Raw genomic sequence first — 23,066 nt, 5'->3', positions numbered from 1 at the left:
AAAACTTTGGGGAATGACATTTCATCACCTATATATTTGTTGCTTTTACTGTTAAGCTTTCACATGAGTTCATGGTTTACCCTTGATTCAGGCACAAGACAGCAAAAATCCCAAGTTAACAAGTGAATTTTCTTTAAGGATTTGTTTAACAATCTGTGATTCTATGGAGTTTTTTTCATGGTTCTGTTTTGTTTGGCTCAGATGCTGTCCATTCATCTAAGCTTTCAGGTTAGCAAATCAGTTGTCACTGAATAGTCAGTGAAGAAAATCTAGGAGAGTTTTGCAGAGAAAATCAAGAGAGCAGCTTCCTTCTGTGTAAGTAGATTTGGCTCTGCTCAACTCAGTGAGAGGGAAAGCTGCATATAGATGAGCAAGCAGGAGGACCACATGCAGGAAGAGTTTGTCAGAAGGTTCTTTCATACTTTATTTAAAGACTTCGTGGGGCTTTAATCCCCAGAGGATATTTAAAGAATGAATGCTGAAAGACATTTTCTGAGAAGTGACTTAGATGGTGGGCCCCAGTAATTCCTACTATCACAAGACAAACAGGTATGTCTTATATAATCAAAGTATGAGAATCACAGCTGGAAACAAGCCCCTAGAATGGTTTGTTATATTTTTTAAAACATTACTGAAATTCAGCCACATACTAAACAATCTACTCCTTTAATGTATTCTTAACATTTTTTTTACCATGCTCACATAATTTTACAACTGTCATCACCACCTAACTTTGAATATTTCTGTAATACCCAAAACAAAGCACATGCTACTTGACAGCCATTGACCATTAACTTCCTTCCTATTTAGTCATCAACTCTGGCATCCACTAGTCTTTCTATCTTCATAGATCTCCCTATTCTGTATGTCTTACCTAAGTTGAATTATGATATGTGAATTTTGTGGCCATATTTTATAATAACAGAAAGATATCAAAGATTATCTTTCTTTTTATAGCCAAATAATATTACATTGTGTGGATATATTACCTTTTGTTTGTCATTTTCCACTAGTGTACATTATAAGTGTGATGCTACTTATGGTTATCATATATACTACTGCTATGCCCATAGTGCCCGAGACAGGGTCTCTCTATGTAGCTCTAGCTAGCTTCCAAAGTGCTGGAATTAAAGGCATGTGCCATTATGTCTAGCTGTATATATGTTTTAAATTTTGTTTGGATATCTACTCTGAAAGTAATTTAAAGGACAGAATGGCCAGCTTGGGGGAATAGGTTCTCTCTCTCTCTCTCTCTCTCTCTCTCTCTCTTTCTCTCTCTCTCTCATTCTCTCTCTCCCTCTCTCTCTGCTTCCCTACCATTGTATCCTCAGTGTACACCATCAACAGTCACTCTCTCTTTGTTAACTTCATACAGCTAAGAGTCATCTCAGAGGAGGAAAGCCCCATTGAGAGAATGCCTCCATAAGGGTGGCTGTGGGCAAGTCTGTGAGCATTTTTCTTGATAGATGATTATATAATATGGTATGGGTCCAACTCACCATAGGCAGCACCATCCCTGAGCTGGCCATCTGAGATCCTGCAAGAAAGAAAACTGAACAAGCCATAAGGAGCGAGCCAGTAAGCAGCATTCCTTCATGGCCTTTGCATCAGCTTCTGCCCCAAGTTCTTGTTTGGAGTTCTTCCCCTGATTTCCATAGATGATGAACTACATGCTGTAGAGTGGAATGAACCATTGAGCTATCCACATTTGTTTCAGACTTAAGGGGGTCCAGAATCATGAGAGACTAACTCTGAGTCATATTCAACTAGTGAATTTGTGGCAATTGATTATAAGCAGCCACAGAAAACTTTTTGGTCATAGTGTTTTATCACAGCAACAACAGCCTAACTAAGACATTCTTGTTTCTTGGTAGTTTGTGGGTGTTGGTTAGATTGCACAGTGGGAATGTCTCCTTGCTCAGACTCAGAGGGGTCTTCTTTGTACTTTACCGTAGAGGGATCTGGAAAATGCAACTGAGCTCCATTTTTAAATATAGGAGTTAGAATTATTGTAACAATATAGATTACAGGAGATGTCATGAAGGGATTCACACGACAACCAAACCATCATGAGTACTGACACTTGGCTTACCTATAGTCTCCAGGCAGATTGCAATGGTCAATATATGGAATAGTCGTCCTTTCCCTTGAAGTGAGGGTATTTTTCCCAGAATTGCTTTTTCTCCTGAAGAGTGAAATGCCATAGATGAACTAACTGTAGTACCCAATAAACTGTCCATGCTTAGAGCTCTGACCTTCAAAATGCAAAAACAGCCTGAGTTCTGTTCATGGCTTCCTTAGCTGCATGCCACAACCTGAGCTTCACAGCACTTGAAATAATACTTTTCAGCTAACTTGCTTCTTGATGATCTAACACAAAATATTCTTGCCATGGTCTGCTTTGCCAGAAAAGAGAGAAATGGTTTTAGTCTTTGCTGTCCTGTGGTGGCAGTGACAGATTGTCACAAATTTAGCTTGACTACAACTCACGTTCCTTCTTATAGTTGTGGAAACCCATAAGAGTTAAATGAATCCTATTGTGGATAACATAGAGAGAGTTGAGAGGAATCCATTTCCTAGTCTTCTCTAGGAAAAGGTCCACATTTCTACTGTACACAGCACCTTTCTCCATCTGTAAAGCCAGTGGACTCTACTTTTTCTCAATGACTTTATTTCTACCACATGCTCTTCAAATGCTTCCCCTTAAGGAGACTCATGGTCACACTTAGGACCCACCCAGACAATCCTGAATAATCTCCCTGTTTGAAAAACTTAAACTTAGTCACAGCTGTGAAGGCTTCCTTTCCATGTAAGATAACATTCACTTGCTAGGTGAGCATACCTTTGAGAGGTGTGTCTTGTTCCTGCCTCTCTCTCTTTCTGCCACCTATCTGCCACGAGATGAACTGTTTGCTCTCCCATTTGCTATCCATAAAAATGTCCATTGTTATCTTAGGCCCCTAAAAGATGCAAACTTTTTTGCTGAAACGTTGGCAACCATGAGCCAAAATAAATCTTTCTTTCTGTAAACTTGTAGCTCAGGCACTCCATTACATCAGGAGGAAGTTTTACTAACACAGGACCCAGGTGTCTTTTTAGGTCATGATTCAGCCTTCTCCAAGATCATTAGGAGGGTTTGCCCTTTTTACTGCTTCTGTGTTCATTCTTGTCTGTAAATGAACTAATCTGTGGAACAAAGAAGAGTATATTGAAAAGCACAAAACGCGTCATAGAATCTGTTTGTTCAGCAAACTGACGCAACCAGGATTGAATAAGTGCTTACAAGGCCCTACTTTTGGCTGCTTAGGTGGTGGCTATGGCTCAGCACTTCCTGCTAGTCTCACAGTCCTGTGTAAGGAGCCTGTACAGTCAGCAGAATGTGCCTCAAGTAAGCCCCAGTGGATTTTGTAGCTCGTGAACACCAATTTACTGGTCTTATTCAGCTGTCTCAGAAGCCAATGCTATAGGAACTATTCATAAGTTGACCCTAGACCCTGGTCCCAGAGAACATGGTTGTAAATATCTTCTTCAGTTGAGTCACCAATGAATATCTGCTGAGCTTTTCCATGGGTTCTTTTTTTTATTGTCTCTTTTTCTTATTTAATTACATCATATTCCTCCATTCACCAGTCCTTCTTTCAGCTCCACCCATGCTCTCCACCTTGCTTTCTCTTAAATCCCCGGTCATCTTTGCCTAATTGTTATTGTTGCATATGTGTGTAACAACCTGCTCAGTCTGTTCAGCATAGTGTGCATGTCCATGATTTCAGGAATGACTGCTTGGCTTTGGGTGACCAATTAGGGAGCTCCTCCCTAGGGGAAGCCTATTTCCCTTAGCTCAACATTCCTGGATTTATCTGCTGCTCATTTTTGAGGGGTGGAGCCCTATGACTTTGCTCCTGACAAGTTGTCCTTGTTCTGGTCTAGTTTAGGCAGCCTTGCTATTGAGGTATCCCGGGTTTCTCTGTCATTGCTGCGAGACACAGCAGAGTGTCTGGTACCCTGGCTCTTATAGTCGTGGTAGATGTTCCTTGAGCATTGAGTTTCAGCAGTTGTGTTGTAGATGGATCCACTGGGGTTGGGTAACGTATGATCAGTTTCATCCAGAAAATTTTTTTAATTAACCTAAGAGGCATGCAACTACCCATGTGGTTTATGCGATTAAATAAGATGGAGTTTAGAATATATGTACGATCTTTAGACAACTTTTATAAAAATGTGGCCAGCCACCATATACAGTCTTCGTTCTATATGATGTATAAGGATCCTAAATATGTACCTCAGGAAGTAAAAAGGGCAGGATAAGTAGTTTCTACTTTGGACATTTATAGTAAGTAGGATGGGCAAGATATGAACATTCAAAGGTGATATGACATACATGGTATGATAAAGGTTGATATAAGGCATGCTAGTCACACCTGGAGTGAGGACAAATGAGAGAAGATTGCTTATATGTCTTAGGAAGGCCAGTCCTTACACCCATGTTAAGAAAGGATGACCAAGGAGAACAGAGGTCAATGCACAGAGAATCTGCAAGCCTGGGAGACTAAGGGGTAGGCATATGAGGGACAGAAGATATGACACACTAGGATTTCTGGTTTTGATAGATTTGGTTCTGCAGTAGCTAGCATATAGAAAACTCTAGAAAGTGGACAGGAGGGTAAGCCAAGAATTTAGAGAAAAGAATGACTATAGGGATTAGAGTATTGTTAATCGGGTCACTACTATAGCCACAGATGTAGACAAGATTGCTCAGGTTAATAGTAAGAGAGGAGCCTGGCATATGCCTTACAGGGGACTTGAGCTCACATTCCAACAACCATGTTAACAGATTCATAACTACTGGTAACTCCAGGTCCGGGGGGATGCAGTGTTCCCTTATGGCCTCCATGGGAACTGAACCCATATTCATACACTTAATTAAAGTAAATCAAGTCTTTAAATGGAACCAAACAGTGAAATATGTGATCTGTTAGAGATTTGGGCCAGGGAACTAGGAGATTACAGATGGTCAGCAAAGCCATTGCGGCAGATATCTTTGCCCCTAGCATAAACAACAAGCATTAAGCTCACTCTGTCTCTTTGTATATACATTTGGGGTCCAAGTATATTTGAATGCCAACTAAGATATTTGTGAAATCTGGCAGGTCTATCTAGAGAGATTTAGACAGAAGGGCAAGACAAATCAATTCATGCAGCTGAGACCAGCTGGCAAAACCCTCCAAAGCCATGATGGTGTTTGTCCTGTGACATGCCAATGTACTTAAAGCTAAGAATTAAACTGAGAACAACTTTATTATTAGAAAGTGAGACTAAATCCTGCCAATCATGTAGAGAAATGGTGACAGTGAGCGTAGGTCCAAGAAGCAATCAAGCAGTCAAGCCTGGTGTTTTAACTTCTCTGGGATTATTTGCAAATGTCCTCTGCTGCTCTCTCTACCCACTTTGCATCTGCTAGTGCTTATACATAGAACCTGAAAGACCAAACCTTAAGCAAAATGACCAGAGGAGCAAAGTGTCACTACAGTGAGAGTATTTGTCATCTGAGGCCAATTTAGATATTTATGCATTTTTGTTCTTTTTGTTGGCTGCCAATGTTTTCTAAAATTTAGAAGCTCATTGTTTCTTCCTGGATAAGTCTGCTATCTCAAGGCACGTTTCAATTAAAGCAGGTTATTCTACTGTAAGTCTAGCCTGTTATTAAACAGTAAGAACGAAATCACATGCAGTGATAGACTGATCAAATTTCTAGTCTTGTGTATTTGTTGCCTTATGTTTAAGTTCCTTTCACATGAGAGGGAAGTACACAAATGGTGTTCCAGCCTGTACACACCTTGACTGCTTCTTACTTCACCAAAGGGAAATTATATGTTTGGAACAAAACTGAACAGTAATAGTGGAAACAAATGTGGAGTAGGGATTATGCAACAGATATGCTTTACCTAAAAACAGAGATCTTTTTTAAGAGATGTCATGAGGTGAACTAATCATTGTATAAGCAGGAGAGAGTGTCCTATATCCAGATGGCATAGGTCCACTACTTAACCTGGCTGCTTGATATAATCATGAATTGCAGAAAACATGACATCTTGGAGTCCCCTGCAAGAACAGCATAATCTCCTATTTTTATGGTCATGTTACAGTCATGTTGAGGTAACACAATGATTAAAAGTGTAGAACCATTAGTATGTAAGCCAGCAGCATGCTTTTTTCTCAAGTACTATACTTACCTACATGTGTGTGTATACATGTGTGTGTGTACACATGTGTGTGATAGTATGATAGTGTGGTGTATATGTGTTATTGATAGTATGTGTGTTTAAGCCTGAGAGTGATGTCACATGTCTTTTCTTGATGACTGTCCACCTTTGCTTGTTGGAATAGGGCTCCTCACTGACCATGAAGCTCGCCATTTTGCCCAGATTAACTGGTTACTGAGCTTCAGGATCCACATATCTCTCCACTCTCTAACCCTTAGTGCTAGAGTTAATAGACACATGTCATTACGCCTGGCCTTTAAAATGTGGGTGCTGAGAAACATGCTTGCCACAGCAGGCATCCTAGCTGCTGAGCCAACTCCTCAGCCATGCATGTGCTTCAGTTTTAGTCATTCTGAAAACTTTTACTTTTGTGAATTTTCTCCCATGTTCTATACCTTTATATTACTAGCTGCATTATTATTTGCATCACCATCAAGATATGATTAATTCATCAAGCTGTAACATGTCAGGGGGATAGCAGTAAATGATGGGAATTTTTCATCTCTCTTATAATCTTCTGGGACCACGTATATGTGTGTGTGTATGTATGTGTGTGTGTATGTATACATATGTTGAACAAAATATTATTAGATAGCACATGATCAGATATATTTTAAGTATATGTATGTATATATGTATATATATATTCTATATTCTAGAGTATAAAGTGAATTGTCTAAATACAGTAGTGATATTATCTAAGTGGAAATATATTAAGGTAAATTACAGGTAATATAGCAACCATATTATGTTGCTTTTATGGGAATAAGATAAAAGTTAACATGGTAGGATGAATAATGAATCATAAAGATGTCCATGTCCTCATCTCTAGAATGTGAATTTATTACCTTATAGCAGAAGGAAACTGGAAATGGGGTATTCCATGTTATCTGGATGGACCCTAAAGATCATCTCAAGGAACAGGGAGTCAGAGGCAGATAGACTATGGTAGGAGTGATGTGTTGATAGAAACAGCCTGGAGTGGAGGAGAAAACCCATAGAAGACAGGAAGGACTAGAATTTGAAATAGTGAAGGCAATGCATTTTGTCCTCAGAGCCTCTAGAAAAAATGTGGTCTTTCTATACCTTGGACACTGATTTCAGATTTCTACCTCCTGAAACTGTGAGGTAATGGATAGGTAGTGTTTTAAGCCTCTACATTTGAGGTAATTCATTATAGTAGCCCCAGGAAAGGAATACAGCCATCAATACTAATGTCAGCAGCATCATGGTCCAGCTCCTGGACATTCCCATGAGAATGGTTCTGAAAACTCACACTGTATGTGGCTGACATCTCTTGGCACTACACTGAGACCATGAAGAATGAAGTACACATAGTAAAGGTGTTAGATTGCCGCTGGGAACAGCCTCAAAATCAGCCATTAAATCCGTAAAAGTAAATGATTTCCTTGTCTCTCACCAAACACAATGCAACTAGATCACCATTTGAATGGAAATTGAATATAATGAAGCCATGTTTTTGTTCCATTCAGCCCTTTGGGATTATATTCTGGCCCAGAACCAGAAGTTTTGTGGCACTACTCCCACAAATGTTTGCTTGATAGCATGTAACTTATTCATTGACTCTACACCTAAGCAAGTGAGCTACTTTATCAAACACGCATTAGGCTGTCTTAGTCCCCATTAGAGAGTGTTAACAACAAAATGGGATATTCAGAGGAATCTAGCACCAGAAGGGGAAGGGATTTTCAGAAACTGAAAGCAGTTGATTATCAGGTTAGAGAGGGAAAAACTGCCTGGGCTTCTACCCAGTGCCAAGCTAGAACAGAGAAGTAGAAAGCAAAAGAGCCTTTGTTTGTAGGGTCTGTTAGCTTAAATTTTTGGAAACAGAATTACTGTTAAAAAATTGCACGGTAGCTTGAGAGAATTGTTAAAACTAATTTTTATCCCCTATGTATTTTCCACTGGAACTATTAAGAAGTTATACAGAAATGTAAATTTATTATTTGCTCATTGGGAAGCAATGAATGACAGTGGCTACTTGCAGCAGCAGATTGTTATGATCAGGAAATCAATGCCCAAGTAACAGACCAACCTGATTTTCTAGAATTCTCTAGACAACTGCCTTCTATTGACAGAACAATGTCATGTACTACCAAGGCGGATAAAAATGGAAAATTTCCTTCACATGTGAACTAGCTGTGCCCACAAAGCAGTACAAAGTGGTTCCTGGCCTGCAGGCAAAACACTGGAAGACTATTCAGGCTGGTCACTGGTCTGATAAACTGTATCGTTCGTCCACTGAATCAACATCTTAGTACAATACTGGCTTCTTTATTCCAGTGGGCAGAAAATTTTCACTGTCTACTTTCAAAATTTACAATGCTCCTTGCCCCCAGTGTTTAATTAGTAATAGTGTTATCAGAAAGTAGGAGGCAAAGTAGAAAAAAACAGAGGAAAAATAATACTTTAAATTAAAAAAAAATCTTGGGATCGTGTAGGTCCATTGAAATTTGAACATTTTCATATGGTTGTATAGTTGCCTAGAAATTGAAAAACAGAAACAAAAAGCAGGAAGCCTTACAAAGGTAAATTGTTTCCTCTCTCAGCTCCTCTACAGCCAGTGCTCTCAGCCTAGGAAGTAACTGATGGCCCTCAGCTGAATGCTAGCTGGGGTCTGTGTTTGTTTTCTCTATGTAAACTGGGTCTCCAGGGTTCTCAGACAAGGCTCCCCTCTTGTAAGAGGAGAAGGTTTTGCTTGAACTAGAATTTCTGGTTCTGGTTTGCCTTATTGATTTTAGCCCTTTCTCTTTTAGTGAGTGATAGAAAATGCCCAGGGGGAGAGAAGCTCAATGGCAAAATGACAAAGGTGGAGTAGAGATAAAAATAAAACCGAGATAGTTCCTGTTCTCACTGAACCCAGCCTGGGTTCACGTTGTTCTTTCTTCTGTAGCGTTCACTTTGCAGGGCCAGCAACTCTGAGTCAAACTTCCAGAACAGCTTGATACATTTTCCTTTTCATAATGGGCTTCTTAGTTACCTTTTCTAAATATGACATTCGTATCTCTTCCTGGACATAAAACTCTCTGTTTTATAAATAAGGACATTGTTGTTATCTATGTGGTGCCCTAGAAAACGTGGGTGGCAAGAACGCAAACAGAAAGGGCAAGTGGGAGTCAGAAACTCCCTTCTTGAAATATAGCTTAGTGCCCCACATCTCCTAAATGTTTACTTTTTGCCGAGGTAGGTGTCTGAATCTGATGGTAGATAACCATATTGGGTGTATAAACAAATTGCGTTCACCTGGGATAATGCTATTGCTTGTTTCAAAAGTTGAACTGGAGGTTATGTGAATGTAAACCTCAGGAACAGTGAAAGGTCTTAATAATGGTCAAACTCTCCTGAATCCAAAGAGCAGAAATGCCCTCAAGAAGTTCTGAATGCAGGCTGCGAAAGTGGATCAGTGGACAGAATGCTTGCTTTGTAAGCATGGTGACCTAGACTTGATTCCCAGTGCTAAGAGCCAGAGCCAGGGGGCTCCCTGGGACTCACAGATCAGGTAGCCTAATCTGATTGTCTAGTACCAGGCCAAAGAGAGACCTAGATGAAAAAAGAAATGAATAGCACACCCAAGGAATAGCACCACTCTGGTTTCCACAGGCACATGTACTCACATGCATACTTATCTGTATACACACACACACACACACACACACACACACACACACACACACACACCATGAAATCTATAGGGTAGACTCTGTTGTCTTTGGGGGTTTATTTAATATGTGAGTTCTCAAACTCTGGGTAGCTATTGTACCTGTATGCTCAGCTGTTCCACTAAAGATAGATACCATCTTTGAGAGCTTGTTTATTCTTTCGCTTACTCATCCATCTGTTCATCCATTTCATATACTGATTTCTAATTCTTATTTTGAGCAAGTTGTACATGTAGTATAAAGAATTACTACAGGTCCTTTATCTATAGTTGCTAAATATTAATTTCACCAAATTTTAAAAATCAGTGGATGTATGTATGTATAAATGTATGAACCCAGTCATGTTACTTTTATGAGACATTTCATAGTATATTGAAGATACAGTAATTTTGCTTTTTCTCTTAAATACTTCAGTATTTTTTGTTACAAACAAGCATAATATAATCTGATATTATCAGACAATTATCATTGATATTATACAATTTAACCTATGTATACAATTAAAATTTTGTCAATTCTTCTATTCTTTTTAATAAAAAATTATGTTTATGGATATTTTGCTGCATTAGAACAATGTATGTACCTGGTACCTGTACAGAAGAGGTAGTAGGTATAGATATTTGTGAGCCACCATGTAGGTGCTGGGAGTTAAACCCAGGTCCTCTGCAAGACCTACAGTGCTCTTAACCACTGAACTATCTCTCCAACCTCAATTCTTTGTAATTTTTAAAAGCCTTTTTTTCATTTGCCTTGCTTGTTGGGTTTTTCATTTGTTTTTTGTTTGTTTGTTTGTTTGTTTTGTTTTTTTGTTTTTTGATTTCTTGAGTCATGCTTTTTTCTGTGTAACTGCTCTGGCTGTCATGGAATTCAATTTGTAAACCAGGCTAACCTGGAAACTCACAGAGATCCACCTGCCTCTGCCTCCTGAGTGCTGCAATGAAAGATACAGTCACTTCCTAGCTGGGTTTTTGTTGTTGTTTTGTTTCGTTTTTTTTTTCCTTAGTAGAAAATTATTTACATACAATAAAACTCATACCAGTTCTATGCACAGGAGGCTCCTGTCAGCCTGAGCTGAACATGCATTCCTGGCCTCAAGTAGTAGGGCAGCCTTAGTGCCTGTTCCACTGGCAAGTGTGGTCTGTTTCCTTCCGCTGCTTCTGTGAGCCGTCATCTCTGCCTGAGAGGTAAAGGTGTTGGCTGCCCCTGCCTTAGGAAGTATCTTGCATTTCTTTGGGTGATTATGTTTGCACACTCTGTCCATTCCCAGTCTCTGTGCCGGAAACTTCATTCCAAGGTGATGTTATTGGGAGGCTTGGCTTTGGGATGTGAGTAAGAGGGCAGGGTTCTCAGAAATGATTGACCGTCCTCAGAATAGACCCAGAGAGCTGCTTTGCCCCTTCTACCATGTGAAGAGACAGCAGAATGATACTATCTGTAAACCAGAAAATGGTCCTCACCATACAGACTCCTCCCTTGCTTGGATCTTGGACTTTTCAGCCTCCAGAACAGTAAGAAATAGATCACTCTGTGGGTGTAATAGATTACATCCCACAGTGCTTGGTTATAGCAACCTGAGTAGAAAGAGGCAGCAGGGGTGTGGCTTCACTCTCAGGCCTGCACAACAGGAAGCTTTCACCAGCCTCCCATCTGTCTCTCCTGCTCAACCTTCCTGCTTGCCTGTCTTTCTTTTGAGTTTTGGTGGATTCCAGAAAAGCAGTATGGCAGTAGATGTGATCTCCCCTTATTCCTGTAGACCCAGGGTCCTATAATCTCACAGTAGCCTGCATGGGGTATTCAAACTCAGTGACAGAATGTTATCTGAATCCTACTTTCCAGGTTGTACATAACATCTGATACTCCCATCAGAGAAGGGTGTGTGAGGTCTTGCCTCTTCTTAGGGATCCAGGGTATCCTAGGACACTAAGCAGAACCACAGGTTCATGCAGACTACAAAGAGAATCATGACTTCACTGCCATAGAGGGGCCTGCAAGGAACATCATACCTTCTTAACAATTATGCAGGGCCATCGTTTCTCAGGCAATATTTCAGATCTCTACAGCAGCTATTGTGAAAGATGTCCAATAAAGGTTTATAACTTAACTGCCTTTATAAGAAATGACACACAGTTTCCCAACAAAGTGAAAAGTCATATCCTACGGGAAAATCTTGGAAAAATCAATTATCACATCAGGGGTAGCTGGATGTCCAGGATGCCCAGGAGCCTACACTGACATGCCTCCTAATGAAAACACTTTCTCTATAGTTGTTTTAAGAATGATTTTTCATTTTTCTGTAATCTGAATAGAATCCAGAGATCCATTTTACAGTCTTTTGAACATCTCTGAAGGTGGTTTGTTTCTCCCATGCCCAAGAAAACATTTAGAAAAAACTAGCAGTTATTTATTTTCTTATTAGTAATCCAAAAAATTAAGATTCAGATATGTATGCATTATTCTTACATTTTTTCTAAAAAACAATCATCTGAAAGCTTAAAGCTATTCTTACCACTGATCAAAAAGTTGGCTTTGAAATGTGTATTTAATTGTATTTCCCAATAGACAACCATTCTTGCAGTCTTTCTGAACTATGGTGATGTGGTGACATTCTTTCTTATTTCCCAGAGTCATAAAAAGAAGTCTGATAGGCCTCATTCACTTCTGCTGAACTAAGGCATGGGCTTACTTATTAAAGGCTTTTAGCCAGGTGATCTACTCTGAAAGTTTTAGGAAACCCTCAAGTGTTTGGAGGAAAACTACTGGTTATGAGGGAAAAAGCACCCTTTATGATATGACACAGCTTCCTTCATTAACAACTATAAATTGAATGCTTACATTAGGAAGCATGCCAGTGTAGGATCCTGGACATCCTGGACATGCAGTTACCCCTGATTTTGTTGGGAAACTGTGTGTCATTTCTTAAAGGCAGTTAAGTCATAAACCTTTATTGGACATCTTTTGTTATATATGCTGTAGAGATCTGAAATATTGCCTGAGAAACACTCACCCTGCATGATTGTTGGGAGGGTATGGAGCGCCTCCCAGGCACCTCTAAGTGTAGACTTCCCAGTAATGAATGTCCACTGCATCCTAGTATCGCAGTGTGTTTTACTACCCATCCTCTTTTGGGATAGGGATAAAGCTAAGTATTGGTTTCCTTTGAATGTTCTTCCACAAACTTTTTATCTCCATTGTAGCAGGACAGGTGTCCTTCTGGACCTCTTGACACAGACACTAGTGAGGCATCACCTCAATATTCCAAAGCTACCATTTTACCAAGTATCTCATTGAATAAAGATGCCCTCATTCACTTTCACAAAACATCAGAGGATGTTTACTCTTACACTGTGTCCCAGACTATACATTAATTATATGGAATTTTTTCTTTTTAATTAAAACAAAGATTAGTAGAATCTCAGGCAGTTGTCTCCCCAGAGTCCTCCAACATCTCTCTGTGGGCTAGGCACCTAATCTACAGCTAGTCAAAGGTTTCTCACCTCTAGATGATGCTGAGATCCACTCTCACTGGAGGCTGTTTTCTGATAAGTATGAGGTTGGCCTGTGGTCTCTCCATACTTTTTTTTTTTATCATGGTGCATGTGTTATTTGGCTGGTACCAGTTTCCATGCAGAGTTTTTGGCCTCACGGTATTTCCAGATTTCCCAGTGTGAAAAGGGAATGTGCTTTTGATTATAAACTGGACGGTTGCCAATGACTCCTGATAAGCTGGAACAGGATCCCAGCCTCCAAGGGTGAGCCATCTTAGGTGTGTTCAGAGTTTGCCGTGCTACACAGGCTTTGTCTCCTGCAAGGCTCAGTGTATTCCAGCATTAGACTTGGCTCAAGGACACCAGGGTGACATCCAGAGAAGAAGTGGAAAAAGTTCTCAATGGCAAAACGGACATTTGACCTCTTCCTTCACCCAAGGTTTTCTTTAAGTTAGTCTGAGGTTGGGACTGGTGTTAGAACTTTTACTGGTGCCCACTGATGATTCTCTTGTGGATGGTTATGATACTTTTGAGAGCATGACAGAGAGAAATAAAATAATTGTGAGAGTCCAGTATCTTTTGTACTTTACCATAGACAAATCACTAGCTGATCCAGAATTAAGTTGGAATTTGGAACAAACTCCTAACAGCATAATTATTATGACTTTGTAACTTATTCATGATTAGTTCTATTTCATATTCTATACCATGATGATGTTTATGCCCTTGTGTGTTTTTTGCAAGAGTGTGGGGTCAGGGTGGGGGATCAAAATCAAGTCCTGCCTATGGCTATAAATTATCACAGATAAACCTAACAGATTATAGTCAACTATATAAGCATGTCCTTAGCCTTGAGGGAGATGCTGTTTTATTTTTCTCCCCCTTATTAATATGGGCTTTTAGTATATTATAAATATAGGAAAATACAAAGATAAACAGAAACATTAGCTATTTGTGAACAAGTGTACCCTTACCTTTAGATCTGTCGAGATAGAGATGCCTATACCAAAAGAATGCTAGTAAACCAGGAAGCCTGTCTCTCTCTATGTGTATCTATATGTATATTATCATCCTTGGAAATTAGGTAATTCTGTAATGCAGTCTGGGGGCTGCAAATGAGTTTCTGACTCTCTAAATACTTTGAGTTATTTTGATGAACTAATAAGAACACCTCTTTCTTCTATCTCATGTAGGGGGAGCAAGGACCTCAAGGTTTCCCAGGGTCAAAGGGCACAGTGGGCCTTGGCCTCCCTGGTCAGAAGGTAAGAGTATCAGAATCTTAAGGACATTCTTAGGCTCAAGGTCTCAATGGCTTAGCCTTGATTTGGACAGAGACCTCATGTTTCTGGCCTGTCCCATCACACTAAGAAAGCTACCTGTGATGGAATCCAATGTTCTATGTTTCCTCATCCTTCAAAGGCAGCCAATAAAATAATAAATCCTTAGGACACACATGTAGGAGACACTAGAAATCTCAACAACCTGGTAAATTATCCAACAGTTGAGTTTCCTGAAGCTCATCAGAAGGTGTCTCAGTACCTCTTAAGTGTAATTGGATTTTTTCCCCCATGTGTATTTATGTCAACAGAATTCCGAGTCTTTAAAGGGATTTTGGCTGGAACAAAGCAAACAGTAGGATTATTTGTTTTTCCTTATTGTTCGTGGTCTAAGTTTCTCTTTTAACCACATTATGCAGGGAGAGCATGGAAAGCGGGGCGATGTGGGGAGGAAAGGCGAAAAGGGAGAAATCGGAGAGCCTGGATCTCCAGGAAAACAGGCAAGGCATGATTTTTCCAAGACTCACTGAAGCTTTGGCTTCATCCTCGCAATGGGGTCCAGCCGAACCTGACTGTTACTCTTTTTTCCAATAAGTAGGGGTTACAAGGACCAAAAGGAGACCTGGGACTTACAGTGAGTATCTATCCTAGATGGTAATTGAGGGGTCCATGATTGCCGAATTATTATATTTATGTTGTAGCTCTAGAACTATGACTTTTCGGATGTTTTGTTGTTCTGTTTAAATGATGGTGCCTGCTGTCAGGCCAGGGTTGACTTGAGAGCATGAGATAATTGCATCTGGATGCAGGGCTGGGGGATAGGGGAATAGGACTAGGAAGCACAGCCATATGTGAACAAGTGGGGATGCTCCTTTCTGGCCTCTCCTAGAAATGATCAGGTTGCTATATTGGTAACAAGGAACTGATCTGCTTAAGAGAAGTGGCAGAGACCAAATGAGTTTTTATTTTGTGTGGCTTTTCTCACTGATATCAGCTTGGGGGCTCCTTTTTCTTTAAGCTAGTTCCTTAAGGAAGTGCTACCAAAGCAGTTATGTTAAAGCTGGGATTATGCTTAGGCATGCATTTTGCCAATCTGTTGAATATACAAATGGTTTTCTACTGTTTTCATTTACTACTTTTTTTAAAAGATGATTTTTAAAATTCTAATGGGTAGGAAGGCTCTAGAATTTTCATAGCATATTCAAACTCTTCCTTTCTAATTTGAAATCACTTCACTCCCTGGAGACCTTTAGTTCTTTTTCCTTTTCCTTCAGTTATCATCTAGGTATGCCTATCTTATGTACAGTGGCAGGAAAACCTGGAAGAGAATGGAATCTGTCTGGTCATGACCACAGTTTCTGTCTCTGTCCCCTACCAATCAGATCCCCAAAGATGTCTACAGTGTAAGAAGAGCCATGTGTGCAGCAGCTACCTGCTCACAGTAGCAGAGTTGAGACTATATGTGAACTATGGAGGGAACATTTCCCCCTGGTTTAATTCCTGCCTTGCTGTTCTAACATAGGGGTGAGGTAGAACTATTTTCTTCCATTTAGTCATTTGTACTTTCACGTCACCAACATTCCTTATGTCTTTACTGTGGCCAGACTTAGTGTAGACATAGTGCAGATAGATATGCACTATGAAATAGGAGGCTGTGGAAAATATGAGATTATATGTCCCTGAATTCAGGAGAAAGAGACATAAGAAGTTCATCTACTATGTGATGAATATTTTGCTAAAAGTATAGGGGGAAGGAGAGGAAACAAAATGATATTGGTAATATTTGGGGCAAGAGAGACTATCTCTTGAACAGAAGATTTTGTTTCATAAATTTATTCATTCTTTGACAGCTTCATGCAGGCCAATCAATAGTGGGCTTCAGTAATATATACATATATATGTATATATTAGGTTTCTCTTACCCATTTCCTGTTCAGCTGAATCCCTTCTCCCCAGAAACTCCCATTCAAACTTCCATGTTGTGTGTGTGTGCATGCGTGCGTGTGTGTGCATGTGTATATGTGTATGTGTGTGTGAATTTAATTATGGTTGTTTACATGACCATGGATGGAAAGTTATTTACTGAGTGTAGCCTACTTTTCAGATACTTCTGATGGAAATAACCACCAATTGTTGATTGCCTGGGCCCCAAAAAGGAGTGAGGCCTCATGTGCCTCTCCCATTGTCTTAGTTAAGGTTTTACTGCTGTGAACAGACACCATGACCAATGCAAGTCTTATAAAGGACAAAATTTAATTGGAGCTGGCTTACAGGTTCAGAGGTTCAGTCCACTATCATCAAGGTAGGAGCATGGCAGCATGCAGGCAGGCATAGTGCAGGAGGAGCTGAGAGTTCTACATCTTCATCTGAAGGCTGCTAGGAGAATACTGGCTTCTAGGCAACTAGGATAAGGGTCTTAAAGCCCACATCCAAAGTGACACACCTGCTCCAAAAAGGTTACATCTTCTCCAACAGGGCCACACCTTCTAATAGTGCCACTCCCTTGGTTGAGCATATACAAACCATACCTATCCGATAAGTCATGGGCATGTCTTGTGCAGGTAGCCACAACTGCATTGAGTTCATGAGTCAAATAACCATGTTGTGCTCTGGTATTTTTTTATGGCACATCACCTTATCTTTCAGATATTATATTTTTGCTACTCTGTCTCATGCTATATTGTCTGAGCCTTGAGCAAGGAGATATAAATATCCCACTTAGGCCTGGACACTCCATTGTTGCTTATTAACACTTCAGCCAGTTATGCACTAATTATATGATATATATTTTTAAGACTGAGTTCTGTCAACTTCTCCTCCCCTTTCAGTGTTGGTATTTCCTATTGTCTGAACTCAGGCTTCACTTTCCTGTCCTTAAACTCAACAGGGAAAATCAGCTGTTAAAGGCAAGAGGGTATATAATTTAAAACGCTAACTTACTAGCATAGTAAAATCATAGGGTAAATGAAAATACAGATTTTGCTATGAATATTGAAAGCACCCTTTCAGATTGGGGTAGATCCACTGGTATAGAAAGGACTAAGAGATGGCCAGTGATACGGTTCAGTGGATAATGTTATTTGTTTCCATATAGTGTAAGCCTAATAACCTGAGTTTGATTCCTGCAACCTATATAAGGTTTTACATGTACACTGTAGCAAGTGCCATCCTCACCTCTCCATACCCCATCTCCTTGTCTCTATGTCTCTGTCTCTATCTCTCTGCATGTATACACAAGCAAAAGAGTAACAATAATAATAATAATAATAATAATGATAATAATAATAATAATGATAAGTAATAATAATAAATAAGTAAATTTAGAAAAACCAAAAGTCTGAGCATCCTTGCTTTGGGCAAACTGGCTTGTGGTCCCTGCTTGTTCAGTTACATGTAGCACAGCATTTCTTAAATCTGCCTGTAGTTTGGAGCACTCCTTAGAGCATCAGAGCTTACATTCTACAGCCATCTGAGCATGTTCAGGTGGATGTCCCAGAGATGCACCAAACATCCTGGGCTCAGTCACCCAGCTCCTCCCTGCCTCTCTTCATTCCTCCATAGCGCAGAACAATCTGCTTCCACTTAAGAATCCTTCTTCCCCCATCACCTTCTCTTAACTACTTCTCAACCTGATTTATTCACCATCTAGAGTACGATTATATAGGGATAATAACCAGTACTGTGCCTTAAATAAAATGAGTTCCTTCCAACTTCTCTAAAACATAGCTTTGTACTGCTCATCAAAGAACTTAAAAGTGAGCATGCTTATGATGAAGCCTTTCAGGATAGTTAACAGTATGAAAACCAAACTATGATAGACTGTTACATGAAAAATATAATCATAAAGCTTGATATATGTATTTTTCCACAATGAAAAGGTTTTTTTGTTGTTGTTTGTTTTTTTGAGACAAGGTTTCTTTGTATAGCTCTGGCTGTCCTGGAACTGTCTCTGTAGACCAGGCTGCCCTCAAACTCAAATCTGCCTGCCTCTGCTTCCCAAGTGCTGGGATTAAAGGCATGCGCCACCACCGCCCGGCTACAAGTAAAAAGTTAAATAGAAGCTGCATGTGGTGGCGTATCCTAGGAGGAAGACTACAGATTCCAAGGTAGCCTGGGCTACTTAATCAGAATTTGTTTCTAATAAACCAGATGAACTACTTACATTTCCTTTTTCTAAATATATTTAGCATAAACACATAACTTTCCTTTTTAAAAAGATTTTATTTACTTATTTTATGTACATGAGTACACGCTGTAGTTGTACAGATAGTTGTGAGCTTTCATCTGGCTGTTGAGAATTGACTTTTAGGACTTCTGCTTGCTCCAGCAGACCCCCACTCGCTCAGACCCTGCTTGCTCTGGCCCAAAGATTTATTTATTATTATTTATTTATTTATTGAGCCACCATGTGGTTGCTGGGATTTGAATTCAGCAGTCAGTGCTTTTACCTGCTAAGCCATCTCACCAGCCCTTAACTTTCCTTTTTAGCATACACTCTAGTTTTAGATTTATCAACTCTGAATGTAGAAAAGTATGGCAATGCCTGAAGAAGAGAGATCATGGTTGACAACTTCCTCTGATATAACTTAATTAGTACAACTTGGCCTCACATTGAGAAGAATCATTGCATTTACTCAATTTGTAATAAAACTGTTGTTAGATGAAAATAACCTCGAAAGGTTCCATGCTGTTAACTAAGCTGGGTCTCCAGTTACATATATTGTCTCTCCCCAGCTCTGTCATTGTTTCACTTTGCATCTAAGGGATGCAAAGAAGAAAAATCCTAAGGGATTTAGGTTTTTCTTCTTTGGTTGATTCTGCTGTTCTTACCTGTTGAGATCTCTGGTTCTGGTGAGCAGCACTTTCTGCTCCATGTCTTTAGCAAACATAGTCTCTGTCGTCTATCTAATCACTCCTACATAAGCAATGAGCAACATTATGGCATTGGTACACTGACTTGGAAGCCTATTCTGTGCCTGTCTGATAGAGCAGACAGGCAACAGGACAGGAAGGGGCTTTAGAAGCATGAGGACATTTCATAAAGAATCAAAAAGAATAGCAGGATACCAAGAAGGAGACTTTAAGAACTGAATGTGGGAACAGAACAAGGATGACGAATGGGGACTCTAGAGCCCGGCGTCTTCCTTAGTGGCTAGCACACAGACTAAATCATTTGCTGATTTGCAGAATTCTTGAAGAGATAGTACCTGATAGGCTCAGACCTGTGCACATTCGCCTCATATAATCTGTATCATTACCCCAAGACACAGAAACTATTATGCCCTGTGATAGCCCAGGGCTCACAGCTAATGTGTACTAGAGTTACAAAAAGATCTAAAAGCCCACGCTATTAAGTTTCACTATTCAGCCTCACCAGTGTATGACACATTATATCCAACTTTCAACTTTTGTGCTATTTGTTTCATTTTATCCAATGAAGGCATGAATCAAATGGTCCACTGACAGTTATAGGACGAATTGCTCATGATTTCAGGAAACATGCTATAGTCATAAATTTAATGCTAATACATTTTTCTTTTTCCCCAGAAAGAAGAAATTATCAAACTTATCATTGAAATATGTGGTAAGATTTAATTATCAAGAATGTGAAATGCTCTATACAATATCAGCCCCACTGTGTGCTGTTGCAGAGCTAATGCGGATCATTCAGGAGATACATGTACATTGTTGGTGGGAAAATGGGAGTCTTATCTGAAAAGTCAGTGGGAAATGGAGAGGTGACATTGAAGGAGGCTGTAGGCACCCTGAGAGACAACTGTTTTCTTGTTTTTTGTTTTTTTTTTTTGTTTGTTTTGTTTTTCAAAGCTGTCTGTGCAGTGGGAGGCTGCAGGGTGTGGGTAGCATAGCATTTATATTCACTGTGCTCATCTGTAGTCAGTGCCTCACCTAAGTCTGGGAAGAGAACTGGCACCATGGAGATTTGGTTGTAGGAGCCGTAGGCACCTGGAGACTAGCTAAGTGACTATCACGTGCTTTCCCCTAAGCCCGGATTTCTTTCCAAAGTGAGTTTTGAATGTGATTTCTGCAACTGCATTCAATCTCACAGGCAGGAAGACATTCAGGGGTTTGCCTTGTTTCACAAGGAAATCTAAATTCTTCCATGCCTGACACTTCGGACTTAGAGTTACCAGACAGAGGGAATAAGGAAAAAGCTTAGCTAAAGGCAGAAGATGGCTAGGATAATGATGATTTTCCTGTTTGAAGTGGACAGAGGCGAGAATAGCACCCAAATCCCAGCAATTCTTTGTTTCCTAAGAACCAGCCTGAAACCTCTGGTAATAGGACAATTTAGACACAGCTTCTGGATTAGCTGTTTGGAGACCCCATCTACTTATTGACCAGTATTTTCTGGAATCCCTCTTGTCAAGGGACTTATGGTACAGATGGACTGCTGGCCTCCTTGATAGCATGGAATTCATGGAAGTCATAATAATCCTCATGGGGGGAGGGGATAAAGCAGTCACCACATATATAAAACAGTGGCTCTCATGTAGAGTCAAGGGCCCTAATCTTCCCACCGATTAAATTCTACCACCTGTCGTATCAGTGAACAAATCCCCAGTTTTACTTAAAGATAAGGCTGAAGGGTAAAATAGTGACACTGGGCTGTAGAGTAAATACAAACTTTAGAATGAAGAAAACAAACTCAGGACAGTAGTAACCTCTCAGAGAGAGGGGAACAGAAGCAAGGAGGCTTATACAGAGCAAGCTAAGTTTTATAAAGGGTCTACAGATATATATGTATAATATATACGTATATACATATACATATAAATACATACACATATATATGTATGTATGTATATACATATACATATATGATATCCACTAAGGATTTTATATTTTAATATAAGAAATAGACATACAAGTGTTTATTATCTGCTACCCTGTGATTTTATCCTTGTGTGACACTATTAGTGGAGCAATATAAACAAATATTTGTTTACATCAGATAGGGAACCCATGACAGATCAAAGTAACAATATTATCAAACTCCAACTTGGTGAGCAAATGAGTTTACTGGGGTGACTCTCAGCAGTATATGGGAGGGGTCACTTACAAGAACATAAATGACTCTAAGGCAAGCCTAGCATGGGTGCCTGCCAAAACTAAAACAAAGCAAAGAACAGAGCAGAGCAGAACAGAAAACAAAACAAAACAAAACAAAACAAAACAAAACAAAACAAAACTAGAGCTGCTTCTCTTCAGCAGTCCTTTCTGCTTCAATGTGAATCTGGTAAACTTCAGTGAATTTCTGAGACTTGTGTGTTGTTGATTTTCTCCTTTTAGACCTTCCTTTTAAGGAGCTTTCTTCTAGGTTAGAATGCTTCAATTTGAAGGAAATTTCTACAAAAAAACTCTCTTAAATACTAAAAGACTAAGGCATAGAGTCCAGAGAGGAAAGAGGTATTAGCTGTTCCCACTTAAACAGGAAGGGAAGACCACAGTTGAGGTCCTTGTTTCACTCCCAACCTTCTTGCCACTGTCCTATGGATATAGTAGTAATCTATAATGGTTTATTTTCATTTCTCCAGTGTTTCTATTTCTACATTCATCTTTTAGGTTGTGGGCCAAAATGCAAAGAGACACCACTGGAGTTGGTGTTTGTGATTGACAGTTCAGAAAGTGTGGGACCAGAGAACTTTGAAATCATCCAAAGTTTTGTGAAGACTTTGGCTGACCGGGTGGCCTTGGACCTTGGCACAGCTCGGATAGGCATAATCAACTATAGCCACAAGGTGGAGAAGGTGGCTAGCCTGAAGCAGTTTTCTAGCAAGGATGACTTCAAGCTGGTGGTAGACAACATGCAATACCTGGGGGAAGGCACCTATACAGCCACTGCTCTTCAAGCAGCTAATGACATGTTCAAAGACGCAAGGCCAGGGGTAAAGAAGGTGGCTTTGGTGATCACCGATGGACAGACAGATTCCCGAGATAAAAAGAAGCTGGCAGATGTGGTAAAGGATGCCAATGACTCCAACGTGGAAATATTTGTAATTGGAGTGGTAAAGAAGGATGACCCCAACTTTGAAATTTTTCACAAAGAAATGAATCTCATTGCTACTGATGCAGAACATGTGTATCAATTTGATGACTTCTTTACCCTGCAAGGTAAGGTTTTCTGAACTGGTTGAAAGGGATATATATTGTACTTTACAGTGTCACAGCACCTGTAATCAGGTAGTTGAAGACGATTCTGTCAACATTACATTATAACCTATAAACTACAGAAGGTTAAAAACTAAGTGTGATACCACTGAGTGTAGAGGACACATCCTGTGGGAGCCCTGCTGGGCTCACTAAAGAACTCAAAACCGAAACCAGAGACTTAGCTCGCTGGGG

At 39.8% G+C, this 23,066-nt stretch overlaps 1 protein-coding gene across 1 annotated transcript in view; it reads left to right on the top strand.

Annotated features, from left to right (window-relative positions):
* Col28a1 (collagen type XXVIII alpha 1 chain) overlaps positions 1 to 23,066 on the top strand; it is a 172,346-nt gene that overhangs the window by 137,023 nt on the left and 12,257 nt on the right. Inside the window, exons 28-32 of the mRNA XM_031380761.1 lie at positions 14,619 to 14,687; positions 15,122 to 15,202; positions 15,301 to 15,336; positions 20,250 to 20,286; positions 22,287 to 22,835. Of these exons, the coding sequence (XP_031236621.1) occupies positions 14,619 to 14,687; positions 15,122 to 15,202; positions 15,301 to 15,336; positions 20,250 to 20,286; positions 22,287 to 22,835 (772 nt within the window). The remainder of the gene's footprint in view (positions 1 to 14,618; positions 14,688 to 15,121; positions 15,203 to 15,300; positions 15,337 to 20,249; positions 20,287 to 22,286; positions 22,836 to 23,066) is intronic.

The sequence above is a fragment of the Mastomys coucha genome, unplaced genomic scaffold (assembly GCF_008632895.1).
Source record: "Mastomys coucha isolate ucsf_1 unplaced genomic scaffold, UCSF_Mcou_1 pScaffold20, whole genome shotgun sequence".
In the NCBI taxonomy this organism is placed as follows: domain Eukaryota; kingdom Metazoa; phylum Chordata; class Mammalia; order Rodentia; family Muridae; genus Mastomys; species Mastomys coucha.
This window is presented reverse-complemented; position numbering and strand designations above follow the sequence as displayed.